The following is a 17344-nucleotide window of genomic DNA, read 5'->3' as shown; positions in this document are numbered from 1 at the left end:
TTATGAAATATATATTTTATATTGTTTTATTATACATATCATCTTGTTTAATTATTTTTGTAGCATTGTCCACAATTATTTTTTTTTTTACAAAGGAAGGGGACACCCACATACATTATCTACGCCTTCACCAAGGCTCGAACCTAAGACATCCCACATAAGGAGCCAATCGGATACTAGTGGACTACAAGCCACTTGGTATTGTCCACAATTATTTAGTTATTTATTTATTTATTTATTTATTTATTTATATACACAAACACGTGTGTGTAGCATTGTCAACAATTATTTTAGGGTTACTGCGTGCAGGCTGGAGCTTGCTTTGCCTCCGCCCTCCGCCTCCCCTTACTCTACTTCGACGCTTCGCCATTGCTGCTCAGGTAAAATCTTTCACTAATTGTTGCAGAAACACAATAGATCTCTGATATACGTATAGTATATTTAGTTGCTTATCATTCCCTCAAGAGTCAATCAAGTGTCCAGTTTTAACACCCCCAAATGCTACACCTGTGATGAAATTTCTGTTTGATGCTTGCAGAGCTATTCAATTCCCAGTACTCGTTTCAGCGCTGCCTTGTTAATGGGAGATGCTGGGCTTGATCTAACACCGCAACACCACACATTTTCCATGGATTGTGTTGATTTCTATTTTCTTTTTGAAGATTCGGATGGGAGGACCATTAATTCGCCTGCTGCTTTGACTTTCTCATTGTGGGTTCTGGGTTCTAATATTGTCAATGGGGATATGTGGCTTAGGAAAAGCGTAACACAGGTATTTTTTTTCCCTTAAACCCTTTATTTATAATTTATTTAGAGAATAAACTTTTTAAAGCTTATAATACCCATAACCCATTTTCTAGTTATTCGTTTAGTTTTGCACAATCCCTTTAACCACTGCCATATCTATTTTACTCCCCTCCAAAGAAATTTTGCTACAGATTTTCAGAGATTCCCAACCCTTTTCCAGCTCTTTTTTACGAATCATTAACGGATCGGTGAAAAAAATTAATGTGGGATTCGAAATAGGGAAATCCCTAAAGTGGGATACTCAGGGAAAGTGCCTTGATAGGCGATATTTATCTTTGGCGACATTCAGATTACCGTATTACTAAAAACAACTAAATAATAACGTTGTTATATACCGTATAAAGTTAATATAATACGGTTGTGAATTAAAGTATAATATTTATGAGTAAATAATAATACAAAAATGAATGATTAGTAAAAGTGAAACATAGGTACAATGTAATAAAATCATCGAAACGGGTAACACTATTATTATTATACGTCTAAAGTGTAAAGTTCACTATACACATTGTCATTAATGAAATATTTAACCGACCATGGATAAATATTTTCAACATGACATGAACCAATCACCAACAGGAGTACAACGTTGTCCTCCAAGCTGAATAAAACGACATCGTCCTCCGTTGTATTAATATTAAAATGTGTTGTTCTTTCTTCCCACTGTTCTGTGAAAAAAGTTAAAGATATGTCAAAATATAGGTCTAGCTTTCGTGATCCACAAACTATTTGAAGCGGAGCGTTTACGAACTCGTCGGTATCTCTGAGGAATGCAGACAATCGAGTTTTCTATAGTGACGAAACAAATAAAAGAATTAGTAAATAGTAGTTAGAAATGAATTAGAATGTTATCATAGTAGATTATTTCTTACTGCTCCAGGTTGGGAGAAATTCGTATACAAAGAACGGTGTCGTTCTACCTGAATTGAATATGCTGGGGACAATGCAGATTTCGCCTTTACACATATTCGGTCTAAGGTATAAAAAAAAAAAAAAAGAGATATTATTTTGTGGACCAATATGTCTAAATAAACCAATATGTCTCAAAATAATAGGGGACCAATATGTCTCAAAAGTATAACAAAAGGTTTCAAAAGTGAAGAAACTAATATGTCTAAATAGCACCCTCTCCCCTATTCGTAACGAATTTGCAGTAATGAAATCATAAATTCCCGTAGTGAAGTGCATGTTTTCAACAGACACTTCGATTCCGAACGATGAACCATATTTCAAGATCGCAGTCGTTGTGAAGTGCTGCATTAGATGTCGATACATGCAATTTGGGATTTTCTAATGTAATTAATAAAAAAAAAAAACAAACAAACAAAATTAGGGCGCATTTAAAAAAATAATTTAGAATAGAATTGAAAAGGAAAAAAGTACAAAATAAAATTAATTAGATTAATTTACCATGGTGACACGCGACCTAATTGTAATAAAAAATCACATAATAGTAGATCTCGCAATATCCGGAAAATGTTTTTGATCATTGCAAGCTACACGAAAGCAAAGAAAAAAATAGTTATAACTACACATTATAAATTTGAAATATGAAATGACTTACGTGAGGGAAGTATTAGTGTTCGTAATTCATGTTGTAGGACGTCATAGGTAAAACGCTTTGCATCTTGAAAATTATGAAATGCAATTGGTTCAGACACATTTATTCCTAGCATTTTCATATATTTGACCCATGAAGGAGGTGCAAAACATATATATTGATTTTCTGTTGTATGCTGTATAATTGCATATAATAATTTCCCCCCATTGATTGTAGTTGCGAAATAACGTTTCATATTATAACGTTGTTGGTTGACGCATGAAACCTTTGAAAATTCTACAAAAATATCCATGATCGTTGGAGAGAAACTTGAAAATTGGGCAAGTGTTTGGCAATGGATTACGAGTTTGAGACAAAATGGTTTGTGCTGGAGGGGGAGCAAATTGAAGAATGAGTCGGTGTGGTTTTAAACAATGGACGGAGTGGGTATAAATATGACATTATTCGAATAAAGCCTTTGCCATAGGCGTGATTTATACTGACATTATTCGAACAAAGCCTAAGCCATAGGCGTGATTTATACTGACATTATTCGAATAACGCCTATGCCATAAACCTTAGGCGAAAAAACAAATTTTGTTTTAACTTTCTCGCCTGAAAGTTAGGCGAAAATAGATATTTTTTCAGGATTTGATTTATATCAATTACATTTGATTATTTTTTCCCGAACCAGTGAGCGAGTACAGAATTGCATATGTTCATTGATGAATTATGTCGTAATATTAATTTATTTTATCTTAGCAACTATGGCTCAGAGAATGGTCAATCCCGGTCCAATTGACACTTCTGTGCTGACAATGCAACACAGTCATCGTTCACGATCAATTTGGACAGATGCCAATGTGGCAAACAATTCACATATTAAGTGTTGTCGCTATGAAGGGAATTTGGCTGAACCGCGACATCACAGAATGATCGAGAACTTGCGCCTTAGCGGTTTTTATGGTGTGTCGCTCATTGACCACGTTAGGTTAGATCATTCGTTGATCTTGACACTAGTTGAGCGTTGGCGTCCGGAGGTCCACGCCTTTCACCTACCATTCGGTGAGGTTGGTATAACACTTCAAGATGTTGAAGTGTTATTTGGATTAAAGGTGGATGGTCTAGCTGTTACGGGAGGACAACAACGGACTAAACAACAATGGCAGTTTATGTGTGACCAATTGTTGCGTTTCTCTCCTAACCCTACAGCTTTTCGAGGCCAAAAAATAGTATGACGCTGATTCCGGAAATTCCCGAGTTGACAGACGCGAGCACAGATGATGATGTCGCGTTTGCAGCGCGCGCGTATTTAATACGTGTGCTAGGGGGGTTTCTTTTTCCAGACACGTCAAACAGCTTGTTAAATCTTAACTTGTTGCCGTTTCTGGAAGATTTTGAGGACTGTGGTCAGTACAGCTGGGGATCAGTTGTTTTGGCCTTTCTGTATAGAGCTCTGTGCAGTGCTTCTGAGCACGCCAAATCTCATGTGTGCGGGTGTCTACTCCTTTTGAAAATTTGGGCGTGGGAGAGGCTGCCAATGGTACGACCTGAGGGTTTTTTACCTGCACATGGCGGACAAGGCTTGTCACTTGCATCACGGTTAGTATAAATATTAATTCCTTGCCTAAACTTTGTTTGAGCACAGTATATTATTCTTGTCCTTATTTAATTCCTCTTCCAAATGCAATTTTAGGTGGGGAGGACCACATGATTGGGAAACTGTACCGAACCACGTGGTTCTTGCATATCGCGACCAATTAGATCGCGTCTAAACTGATAGTGTAAGTTATTTTATTATTTGAGAACTTTTCATTTTTATATGTACAATAATGTACAGTGATAAGGACTTGACTAAAATAAGTACTATTCTTTTGTGCAGTTTGTCTTCCAACCCTACCGTCTTCTTTTGCACCGCTTGCCCGATTATTGCAGAGCTGGGGAGGATATATGGACTGCAGAAGTTCCGTTGATTTTCGGTTATGTAGTTGAAGAATATTTTCCCTCACGCTTTTGCAGGCAGTTTGGTGCTCAACAAAATATCCCGGCCCCCGTGCAATACAATCAGCAGCACGCTATTGACGGTCGGACAAATAATGCAGCGCAAATTATCGCGCCATATATCGATAGGTGGAACCATCGCCACGAATATGTATTCGCAATGTTCGTGATGGACAACCCAAATGCAACGCGCGAATACAGGTTATGGTTCCACGCGCATGGTCGTCGCATCATTGGTAACCCAGAACACCGCCAAGATCAGGGTTACATCCAAACTGCGGCGTCATTAAATGACACGGTAAAATTTGTTACTTAATTTTATTATATTACTTAATTTATTATAACTAAACATTAATAATCCTTATATTTCATGTAGATGCATTTTCTGAGCCAAATGAACTTAGGTATGGAAGAGGCTGGAGATGATCCGCAGCGTCAATCGGACTGGTGGCGGAAATACCGTGTGGCCTTGCCTGCGCATGTTGAACAAGCCGGGTACGGTTTTCTACTGGACTTCCCAAATGAAATGTACAATGTTGAGCCAGTGGACGCACATGTTGGTCCTGTTCGTCGAGATCGACGACGTGAGCGAGACCATTTGCGTGGTCAACCGCAACAGGGCGGGAGGCGTAGGGGTGTTAGGGTAGATGAGGGCATGGATGCTTCGGCACCTGGAATGCAACATCCGGCTGCGGCGGACAATGTTGTAGGGGGCGATGTGGATGCACTTGCACTTACAATTGTCCCGGGACAATTGTACGACGGTAGCGGGGCATTTCAAACGGGAGGATACACTTCATTTGATCAAACCGCTCAATTCCCTCACCAGACGCAGGGATCGTTTGGCCAAATTTTTGACCCCACCCAAGCCTCTTCTAGTTACCCCCAAGCCTCATATCACCCACCATACGGCTATAACACATCTGCATACCACCCAAGTCAGTTTGGTGAAGTTGGGGAATCATCTGCTCAGGGTGGTTTGAACATGGGACGACCAATGCAAGATACGCAGCCAACAGACGACGACGAAGATTTTATATCTTATATGCATCCCCCGCATCAATGACTGTAAATTTTATAGCTTGAATATTCAATTATTATTTTCTGTTACTTTTTACTCATGTTTAGATATTGATAAATAATTTCTCTACTGCAATATTTTTTAGTATAACAACATCATTCACAATAGCTAAATTATTTTAGGAGTTTGCATCAATTATTTATTCGTCCTTTTACTAATTAACATAAAATCACCAAAATACTCGGACACCTTAATTTATTTAGCGTTTATTTTGGATTTATTTATCTAACAAAATTGTAATACGATCATTCAAAAGTAAATATGTTTATTTACAACTATAAATACGCTGCTTTATAAGTAAATACGATGGTTTATAAGTAAATACGACGTTTATAGGTAAATACGGTGGTGCACCGTATTTGAGAAATAGAAATGTTATATCATCTTTTCTTTAGGCGAGATATGAAAAGTCCAATCTCGCCTATGGAAAGATAGTTTCCCTCTTTCGTAACTCATGCAAGGCATTTCCTTGTCAGGGATCCCATATTTATAACCTTCCTCACGGGCAAAATCACCCTTTACCATCTTCCTAGTTCCTAGTGTCTATGCGCCTCTGACCTCTGACCGGATGAAGTGTTTGGTGGTCTATCACGCACAATGGCCTAGGCATTTAGTATTTTGAATGAGATATTTTTTTGAAACCTATTTTGAATGAGATATCAATATGCATTTTATTAAGTTAGTTTTCATTATTTATATTTTAAATTTAATATAATTACAATTTTATTGTTTATATTTTAAATGTTAATATAATTACAATTTTATATTGATAGGATATTGCTGGGTTCGGCTGTTCTGGGATATCTGTATAGGGCGTTGGGTACAGGTTGAGCATCATCTGAACACGCCGAGGGGTGTTTTGCATGCTCTACCCCACAATCAATATGAACATCTCGACCTTCACGCCTATCTCATGGAGCACCCAATTACTGATTTACAATTGGAAAACCCAACATGGTCGCATTTAGGTAGTGAAAACATTTTTCCGTCCACTCGATTGTGCATGTCGAAGAGGAGCAGCCACGTCCACGACGGTCTACAAGACTAACGCGACCGACGGTGTGTAGAACCGGAACTCGACACCACAGGTAAACAAATAAGCATAGAATTCTCTATGGTTTTATAAGTTGGTGTGACTAATGAATTTGTTTTTATGATGAAGTTGTTGTGGCTAATGAATTTGTTTTTATTTCTTTAATTTGTAAGCACGGATGAAGTTGTCACTTTGTATGAGTGAAAGGCGAGAGAGATAGAGCATCTGCAAAGCATGTTTTTGTTTTTATTCCTTTGTTTGATGGAATTTCCCATGAATTTGTTTTTATTCCTTTGTTTGATGGAGAACTAAGAACAGAAATGTAACTATGCCATGTAAGCACCACTAAATCCCCATGTTTTTTTCTTACTTTTATTTTATTGGCACCACTAAATCCCCATGTTTTTTTCTTACTTTTATTTTATTGGTTAATCAGTGAAATATATTATTTTGACAGTATAAGTATCACTTTTATATGGCAAAAGACTGAATGGTTGAGGTATAACCCATGCATCGAAAAATAAAATGCTAACAAATGAATTACATTTGAATTCCAACTTCAGAGTTCTGACTTTACATCATAGTCTTACCCCAATTGTTGAATTAATAAATTAAAATGTTTTTAAGATAAAAATTGTTTTTATTAAATATTTAATTAATAATGTGACATGTTTCCTCCAAAACAACAACACTTATAATAATACTGTGATTGAGCAAATTACACTTTTGGTCCTGTGACTATTAGGGGTGTGTTAATTTGTGTACGTGACTTTTAAAACTAACAATTTAATCCTTTAACTATCATTTTTTTAGCAGATTTGGTCCTCCTGGCCAAATTGCTGGTGGAATTTGGCCGGAAAGACATTCGAATTTTTAAATCAAATATTAGTGGGGGTAATTCGGTCTTTTTAATTGTAAAAAAAATAGCGTTTGATTTAAAAATTCGAACGTCTTTCCGGCCAAATTCCACCGGCAATTTGGCTTGGAGGACCAAATCTGCTAAAAAAATGATAGTTAAAGGACTAAATTATTAGTTTTAAAAGTCACGTACTCAAATTAACACACCCCTAATAGTCACAGGACCAAAAGTGTAATTTGCTCTACTGTGATTCATTAACTATGCCTTGGTCAATGCTTTACAAATTGTTATATTTTTTGTCGCAAGGTGTACATTCATTGAACGGGGGAATAATGCATTAATATTAATGAACTTAAAGTACATTGAGCATGGAAATGAAAGAACAAAGATTAAAAGCATTTCACATTGCGGGAATGATTGATTAACGTAAAGTCATCTAATTGAGGTCGTTAATTGGTGGATTTCGCTGTATACATTATTTCGGATTTGGTAACTGACTGACCACGGATAAATCTTCTTGACGTTACAGGAGATAGCAATTGGTAGCATGAGTATAACGTGTTGCTCGACATTGAAGAATACAACACGGTCACATCCATCTAACTGAAAGTGATCATATATTTGCTCCCATTGTTCGTCATAGAATATTAATGTGTAGTCGAAGTAGAGTTCTAGTTTCTTGTCTCCAACAATGAATATTAGAGGCGCATCCACTTCGATGGAGTCGCGGAGAAATTCACTCAATTGGTCACGCTATATTTAAGAAAGACAAGATTCATAAGTACCAGCATATATTTAAACATAATTTGAAAGCAGAAATTTTCCTTACCGCAAAAAGTATATCAAAATTGTGATATAAAGATCTACATCCCTCTAATTGATCAAATTCATATGTTGGTCATATTGCAGACCTTGCTGGCACACTGAAGGACGCTATAATATATAAATGAATTAGTATGTAAGTAAAAGTCAAATATTTCATGCACCACATATGCACCAATAATGTAATGTTACCGCGATCAAACCGCCGAGTATTTCTCCTTCCATCAAATTGATTAAATTCTCTCTTTGGACTGTAAAAGTCGACGCTAAATAAGTAACATTCGAAAATGAAGAAACCCGTATGTCGAAATAGGACAATGTCTCCAGGGTATAAATCATTTTCAATCTTGGAATTACTGTAAATTGTATATCTTCGACATAAACTTCTATCCATGCGCTATGATGCCAAAATATTGCTTTTGTCATTAGATGTTGCATTAAATGGCGATGCATATAATTTGGAATTCTCTATTATAGACGTTGATACAACATGTCAGAATGAAAGAAGTGTTACAATGTAGTTTTAAAATGACAGTAGATTTATAACGAATTACCATGTGTACGTCTTCCATAACTTGAATAGTGAACCAAGTCGTAGCGTATTCTCTCACATCAGACATATGCATTACATCGTTGCAAGCTAAGTACAAAAATGAACAAACATAAATGGACCTAAGGGGATGTTTGGTTCATGGAAAATGTTTTCCAAAGGAAAACATTTTCCTTAAAGTGAGGGAAAATGTTGTTTTCTAGTGTTTGGTTCATGGATTGGAAAATGAATTCCTCAAATTTGAGGAAAACAAAATCCTTGGTTGGACCAAGGATTTTGTTTTCCATGGAAGATGGAAAGAAAAAGTGAATAGATTGCCTATTTTACCCTTGCTTTCTTTTTAAATTATATTACTTTTTTAAATTTGTATGGGCATATAGGTCTTTATACTCATTATTCCTTACAATTCTAAATCTAACCAAACAATAGAATTAGTATTCCCAGTAATTCTTTTTCCACCAACCAAACAATGAAATTCATCTTCATAGTAATTGTTTTTCCATGGAATTCCAATTCCACTTCCCTTAAAATATTTTCTGCGAACCAAACGAGCCCTAAGTGTGGGTTTCTATCGGCATTATTAATTAACAAAATGCGATAAAACTTACGTGAAGAGAAACATATTTGTCGCAGACTTTCAAATATGACCAGAGCATATCGTTCTGCATCTTCTTGATTTGCAAAAATCATTGATTCGGGCACGGGTAAACCTAACGTTAGTAGATATCAATCCCAAGTACAAGTGAGATAACATAAAAAAGTATCACAGTGTCTTCGGTCTACACGTGCATACAGAAATTTTCTTCCATGGATGGATATTGCTTGATACAACAGTCGATGACAAAAGAGAGGAGTGATTCCAGGGGTATCTCAAAATCATCAAATAGATCCATTTTTTCTCACAGAGTAAAAAGAAGGGGAGCTAGAATTTGTGTTGAGCTGATGATGAAATAAGTAGATGTTGTCTTGGTGTGGCGTTAGATATATATAGCAAGCAGGGCCAAGTGTTTCTAATAGATTATATAATACTTCCTACATGACATGTATAAAAAAAAAAAAACAAATTGCAAACGAAACAAAAAATTAAATTCAATCTTCGATAGAGGCTAGGCCGAATATTATTATCAATTCGGCAATATTGTGTAATTCGGATAAATAGAGACCGATTTATTATTATAATGTAATTCGGGTAAATAGAGTCCGATTTATGCATTATAATGTAATTCGGATAAATAGAGTCTGATTTATGCATTATAAATTTTCTTCACTATTATCAATTAAAGTTGGTCCAATTTTCCATAACAAAAATTATAAATCGGATAACTATAGTTCGAATAAACTTGTTATTTTTTTTTAGAAATAACCATTAAACGATTCTTCATTTAAACGCGCGTAATCGTAAATATGAAAGTCCCACAAATGATTATAAAGGACTTCTGGACCACAATGAGAGAATACAATTAAGTTTATACTTCCTAGATCAAAATTCAAAAACAACAAAGTGTTAGCTTCTTCCATGATGCTAATGTTCTCCGCTAATTCCATATACGCACGTCGGTAGTAACCGTTGTGAAATCTGATTGTGGTAGTGCCATGTACCACATCAACGAAGTCATTGTGAGTCACTGTCGCAGCAATGAAGTCGATTAGTACTGACTGTTGACGAGAAAACTCAAAGATATTAATCATTAATGTCCGGCATCCTATAAGTTATTCAATCGAAACACTTGGATGGATGCTCGACCTCGTTGGTATAGCAATAATTCCATCGCCACTGTAGACACAGAAAATTTGAACCCGATAAATGGACGACAAAGTTTTTATTGGACCAACGTTGAGATTGATTATTGGACCAATTTAATTAATTGGGCCATAATAATTAAATTAATTTAATAAGTCCAATTAAATTTGATTTGGGCTATTGAATTAGTTAATTAATTGGTCCAAGCCCATTTTATATTTGAATTTGAATTATAGTTATAATTTAAATATAATATTAATTTTATTATATTTGAATTAAATAATTATAATTTAATTTGAATTTGAATTAAATTATACGATAATGAACCTAGACTTGATTTTGGGCAAGGTTCATTTTCTAGAATAATAAATTAATTAATTAATTAATTAAAGGGAGAGTTTGTTGAGGAATGTTGGTTAGGCTTCTAGTATAAATAGGGCCCTCATTTTCATTCCAAAACACACTTGAAAGCTTGAAGAACTTGAAGACTTAAGGAGTTGAGAGCATTTGAAGAACTTGAAGGCATTGAAGAACGCTTGAAGATTTGAAGGCATTTTTGTTGATTTTGCAGGCAATTTGAATCCATTGCAAGTACTTTGGAGCTTTGCAGAATTGATTGTCTCGAAGATATTGAAGTCTTTTGAAGGCGTTTGAGGATCTTAAAGCAGCTTGAATCCATTGCATGTGTTTTGAAACTTTGCAGGGTTGATTATTTCTAAATTCTTGACGCTCGTTGTTGGAAGTTACGCCACTTAAATCCCGGAGGCTACGCCACTTGAATCCCGGAGGCACACGCCAATTGAATCCCGGAGGCTACGCTAATTGAATCCCGGAGGCACTTCCATAGATAACGTTAGTGAAGAATTAGAGGACTAGACAGAGATTTTGTACCTGCATTGAATTATACACACGCTGTACACAAAATTTTGTGAATATATATACAAAGTTTACTTTTTTGTGTTTACAGATTTTGGCACACCCAGTGGGACTACTCTGCCTCTCATCTCTTCACTATTGATTCACGAGCTCTACAAGGAAGGAATCCAAATGGCATCAAGAAATACCTCCTCCAAGATGACCTATGCTCAAGCTACCCGCTCCAAGGCATCATCCGTGGCCGGTTCCGGTGATAGCCAAAATATGGAAGGAGCAATGACTCGGAGCCGAGTGAGGAACCTAGGGGTGCAACTGAACGAGACCCAGAACATGGTTCGTAACATCGTCCGAAGGATTGAAAGCAACTCCACCAAGTCATGGAAAGCCGCATATGACAAGGGTTCATCTTCGACGAGGGAAACTGTTGGCGACAAGAGTCATGTGGGCCCTACTACCCCAAAAGGAACTCCCTGCAGCGGGAGTATGACTCCCCCAAAAGGAACCCCTAGCAGTGGTAGCTCGTCTCCTACATCTCAATCATCTCTGCAGAAAACATCGTCGGAATTGACTCACAGCTACACAGTCATGCCCGTTATGACGACGAACGCATCTTCGGTGGAGGAACAACTAGCAAATATCACCAAAGCTCTTGAGGGGATAACTACGTTCATGCATAACCAAGAAAGGAGAATCAATGAGCTCAGCGAAAAAGTTGAAAGCGGAAGAAACGGCGAAACAAGTCGAGCTTCCGAGAAGCAGCCTCAAACCCAAGAGGATGATATTGATGTCGAGTCACCGCGTCATGAAAGTAGGCCAGGAATGGAAGAGACAATCTCTCGTCCACCACCCGCTGAGAAGAGTATTCCAATTTCTGAGGGCATGATACCTGTTGAGCAGTTGAACGACTACATCATGGAAGCGATTAAAGGGAAGCTCGAGGGAGCAAAATCTTCGTACACTTACACTAAGCCATATACTCAGAGGATTGAAGAAATGAAGATGCCGCTGGGTTATCAACCTCCCAAGTTCCAGCAGTTTGATGGAAAAGGCAACCCAAGGCAGCACATCGCCCACTTCATTGAAACCTGTAATGATGCTGGAACATACGGAGATCTCCTCGTCAAGCAGTTCGTCCGCTCTCTGAAGGGCACTGCCTTTGATTGGTACACCGACTTGGAGCATGGTTGCATTGATAGCTGGAATGATATGGAGCGCGAGTTCTTGACCCGCTTCTACAGCACAAGGAGGACTGTCAGCTTCTTGGAACTCACCACTACCCACCAATGGAAGGGTGAACGTGCAGGCGCTTTCATCGAGAGATGGAGGGAGTTGTGCCTCAACTGTAAAGAGAGGATATCCCAAAGCTCCGCAATTGAAATGTGCATCCAAGGGATGCACTTCGAGCTCTCTTATATCTTGCAGGGAATCAAGCCTAGAACATTTGAAGAACTATCCAGTCGTGCTCATGACATGGAATTGAGTATTGAAGCTAATGGGGGACTAAGTATGTCAAGTATGCCCGGCTCATCAAAGGCACCTGCAAACCAAGATATCAACAAATGGAGTAAGTTCTTTCCAAAGCAAGAGAAAAAAGAGACGATGAACGTGATGACAGGACCAATGCGGGTTTTCACCAAAGTGGTTGAGAAGCCCAAGCAAAGATCATTCATTGGCCCATCAAGGGGAGCTGGAAAAACAATTGTTGAAGAATGGCAGGAGAAACAATATCCATTCTTGGATTCTGATATTTCTCCTATGTTTGACGAGTTGCTGAAACTCAAATTAATTGAGTTGCCTGAGATGAAGCGCCCGAAGAAGCTTCTAGGGTAGATGACCTCAACTATTGCAAGTATCATCGTCTCCTCGGACACCCGATTGAAAAATGCTTCGTCTTTAAGGATAAAGTGACGGGGCTTGCTCGTGATGGAAAGATAGAGCTTGCGGATGCTAGCGCAAGCATAAATCAAATTTCATGTGGGAGGTTTGCTCCATTACTTATAGAAGATGAGGAGAATAATGGGGGCAAGCAACATAAATGCACACTTCCATTTAAAGTAAAGCATGCTGGCGTCCAGTATTTAAAACCATCACAACTTGATCCTGCTAGTCACATTAGACCATTGAAGAAAATGACAAAGCAATGGGTTGAGAAGAAGTCGGCAAGGGACCCTGTCCATGACTCGAAGAAGAAAGGACTTCCCAACAAGCCACGGGCACCAGTTATCCTAGCTCAATACATGCCAAAGGGGTTTCGCCTGAGTAGAACAGACATTCTTGGAACTTGCTTGAATACCAATGAAGAACATGTTGAAGTGGGAGAATCTTCATTCCCCTTGATTGAAGGAAGCAGCGAGGTCCAAACTCGCAAAGCCGCGTCTTACACCGCGGAGATAATTTTCAAAGATGAAGATCTATTGCTTGGTGGTGCACCACACAATCGCCCGCTGTTCGTAGACGGTTATGCACGCGAGCGAGGAATCAAAAGGATTTTGATTGATCAAGGATCGGCTGTTAACATTCTGTCACTCCGAGCTATGAAAGAACTTGGCATCTCTACCGACGAGCTCTCTCAAAGCCGCCTGATGATTCAAGGTTTTAATCAAGGTGGGCAAAGGGCACTAGGTACCATCAGACTCGATCTCAGGGTCGGAACATTGAACTCAAATACACTATGTTATGTGATAGATGCAAGGACGTCTTACAATTTGTTGCTAGGCCGACCTTGGATACATGAGAACGGAGTAGTCCCCTCATCATGGCACCACCGCCTCATGTTTGAAAAAGGCGGTGTGATAGAAAAGGTGGTCGCTGATGAAAGTCCGTTCACCGAAGCAGAGTCGTACTTTGCAGACGCAAAATTTTACTTGAAGAAACAAGTTATTGTTGAAGAGATTGACAAAATCAATGTTGACACACCTCCCAATCCAAAGTGGAAAGGCAAACAAGTCGTAGACCAACCTCATTGCCATAAGGAACTTGTTTTCCCGCTTACAAGAATTAAACCATTGAAAGCTCCCCCAGCCAAACCGCTTGGAGAGGAAACCAAAGATAACGATGCTCGGGATGGAATAGATGAAATGTTGCCTGTTAAGCGCACTAATGGCTTCGACCCCAATGCTTATAAACTTCTAGCTAAAGCTGGCTACAATCCCAAGGAGCCGCAGAAGTTGGGGAAGCTTATCCCAGAAGCCGGCGGTAAAGGCAGGTCAAATTAGCAGGGACCGCATGAACGTAAAGGATTAGGCTATGAGCTCCCTAAACCGGTGCGGATCTTCATAAATAGAGCCGCAAGTAATTGCATCACGTCTATCGATGAGGAGGAACAACACAAGAGGCAATCAGTCTTTGATAGGATTGGCGAGGTAGAACCACGACGGTCAGCCTTTCATAGGCTTGGGTCAAATCCAAAACCTGCTAAGAGGAAGTCCGTACATGACAGGCTCGGAGCTTCTCGAGTTTTAAAAGAACACACCAGCACTTCTATTGAAATAGAGTCTTCAAAAAGGCTTAGAAGTATAGTTCCCTCTCGCATGAGACGAGAAGTTGATGTCCATGTTTCATGCAGCGAAGTCTTGAAGGTCCAGCCAAAGACCATTATATACACCCGTGAAGGAAAAGAAGAAAACCTTGATTCAGGTTATGGAGTGACACCAACCCAAGATGAGGTGGCGTCCTTCATTCCACATTAATTGACATGACGAGATCCCGGTTGCAGGGGGCATGTACAACTTGGTTGATGAAAATGATGCACAAGTTGGCCCTATTAAGTAAACGAGACTACTTGATGATCCACCAAAAATGCAGCACGTGGTTAAACTGTTAATGCATAATGCATTTCGCTTGTCTATGGGTGGGCCCAAGTCATAGACGCTCCTGGCTCGCATGAGCTTAAACTGTGAACGGCTTTACTTTTTTTAAAAAAAAATTGAACTACGTTTGACTTGATCTCCTTTTCAGGAGTACGTAGGCAGCTAGAAATTTTATTGTCTAAGTTCAGTCATAACAAAAATAAAAATTTTATATTTTCGTCCAAGATAGTGATTCTATTCAAGCACACGTTAATTATTGACATGGAAATGAGGAGAACAAGTCTAGTCTAGGAAGCATTGCAAGTCTCGAAATGGAAAATAATTGTCAAAGCATACATTCCCGCAGCAATTGGTCATTGTTTGGGATTTTGGTCATATCTCGGTCTATAATAGTCCGATTGAGGTGATCTGGGTATCGTTGGAAAGCTAACTTACAGAGCTACAACTTTCATGAATACATCCAAGCTTGAATATGACTTTTGAAGGGTCAAAATTCGAGAGGAAATGAAGTCACGAATCTGTCCAGAATTTTCGGTGTTCATATATCATTTAAATCTTCCAAGGAGAAGGTATATGGGTAGTTTTCATGGTTCCTTTTAATGTTCAGGGATATTAAAATGCAAGAGAAGTGTGCTTTAACAATCCAATAAAGCAACGAGCTAAAGCGAAGCAACAATACAAATTCGAAGCTATAATGGAAAAAACGAGCTAATGGAACGACAGCTTGGTGGCATCGAGTTATTGTTGAGCATGGGTAAAAAGAGTTCCAATTGTTGATCATGAATTTCTTTGAACTTCTCTTTCGTGCTCAGGGGTCCAGTTGCTAGGGGCGGTGAATTAATTGCTATGATTGTTATATATCATCAGGCTCTTTAGTCCCATTAAACCGTTTGCGTTAAAATTATACCAAATTTGAAAAAATCGTGACAAGAAGTGCGATAATAATTGTTATTATCATATTAAAGTAATAATGGTAATAATTATTATCACTATTATTATTATGTTATTATTATTTATTATTATTGAAAGTTGAAAAAGGAAAAAAAAAACAACAAAACGAAAAAAAAAAAAAAAAAACCAAAACAAAAGAAAAAAAAAACAGAAAACAAAGTAAAAGTAAAAAACGAAAAAGCAAAACAAAGAAAAACAAAAGAAACAAGTAAAAGGAAATTGAAATTGGGAAGGGGAAAAGCAAAAGGTGGCGGTGTTGCAGGCTATGTGCTGTCACCATCGAAGTCAATTCACCCTTTATTAAATCTCACTCTCATTAAATGGGTCTTCATCCACAATCCCACCAAGTTGCAGCGTCTATTTTCAGTTTACACAGCAACAATGGTGGTACGACGAAGGGCGAGCGGCATCAACTCCCAGCAGCGGCGATCGGCGGCAGTCCGCGATCCACAAGGCGGAGCAGCGGTCTCAGGCGGGAAGTCCAGTAGCGTCAACGGTAAGGACCCAACAGGCAGCATCAAACTCCAACCTACCTTTGGCGGCATCGACGATAGAGAAACAAAGCACCTGCGGAAACTCAAAGACAAAGAAAATAGTCCCCGACAACAGTTCAACGACAATCTTCCGCGGGCAGCAGTTCGGCTACCTTCAACAATTCCGGCGACTTCTACGAAAATTTCCAGCGACGCGAGCTTCCCTACAGTAAAACAATAAGTCGCCGCAAGCAGTGTTTACAGCGAGGAACGGTCTCCAACGAGGGGCTAGTGGTGGTTTTCGGCGGAGAAATGGAGCATCAGCTGGTTCCGGTTAACCTTCAACATATGATAAAACTCTGGCGACCTTTAGCAACTTTGGCGAAGACAGCAACTCAACAACCTGGTGATCTCCGGTGACTATAAAAAAAAAAGAGAAAATAATTCCAGTAGACTCCGACAAAAAGCAGCGCGGGTGGTTGAGCGGCGATTCATGGCGGTCCCCGGCGAACAACTCTAGCAGCTCCGGTGGTTGTTCTACTTGCTTGACATATTTCACGTTGCTCGTTGTTCCATGAGGGTGGCAAAATTCCTTGAAGCTGCAAAAAAAAAAAAAAAACAACGCTCCCAGAATTGCTTCTCACATTTATGCTTGCTCCCAGGTTCCCTCTTGTTTTTTTTTCTTCCCTTATGCAGCCGTAAGTATTTCCGTTCCTGCAAATAAAAATATATATAGGAAAAAGAATGATACAGAGTTGAGAAATTACCTATTGAGAAGCATAGTTGTTCTTCCTTGGTCTC

General features: G+C 38.6%; 1 protein-coding gene across 2 annotated transcripts; it reads left to right on the top strand.

The window, feature by feature from the left end:
- The first annotated feature begins 295 nt into the window (after nucleotides 1-295).
- On the top strand, nucleotides 296-5492 carry LOC109172328. 2 transcript variants are annotated; one of them, XM_019321514.1, is made up of 6 exons: nucleotides 296-380; nucleotides 539-772; nucleotides 3110-3949; nucleotides 4044-4131; nucleotides 4230-4646; nucleotides 4725-5492. In XM_019321514.1, the coding sequence occupies exons 5-6, from the start codon at nucleotides 4509-4511 to the stop codon at nucleotides 5412-5414; spliced, it is 828 nt and encodes a 275-aa protein (XP_019177059.1). In that variant the 5' UTR covers nucleotides 296-380; nucleotides 539-772; nucleotides 3110-3949; nucleotides 4044-4131; nucleotides 4230-4508; the 3' UTR covers nucleotides 5415-5492. The 2 variants fall into 2 exon arrangements, with proteins under 2 accessions (XP_019177059.1, XP_019177060.1); XM_019321515.1 differs by lacking the exons at nucleotides 296-380; nucleotides 539-772 and having other exon boundaries at nucleotides 2331-3949.
- Nucleotides 5493-17344: the final 11852 nt, after the last annotated feature.

The sequence above is a fragment of the Ipomoea nil genome, unplaced genomic scaffold (assembly GCF_001879475.1).
Source record: "Ipomoea nil cultivar Tokyo-kokei standard unplaced genomic scaffold, Asagao_1.1 scaffold0415, whole genome shotgun sequence".
Classification (NCBI taxonomy): domain Eukaryota; kingdom Viridiplantae; phylum Streptophyta; class Magnoliopsida; order Solanales; family Convolvulaceae; genus Ipomoea; species Ipomoea nil.
Note: the sequence above shows the minus strand (reverse complement) of the source record. Positions and strands in the feature narration are given on the sequence as shown.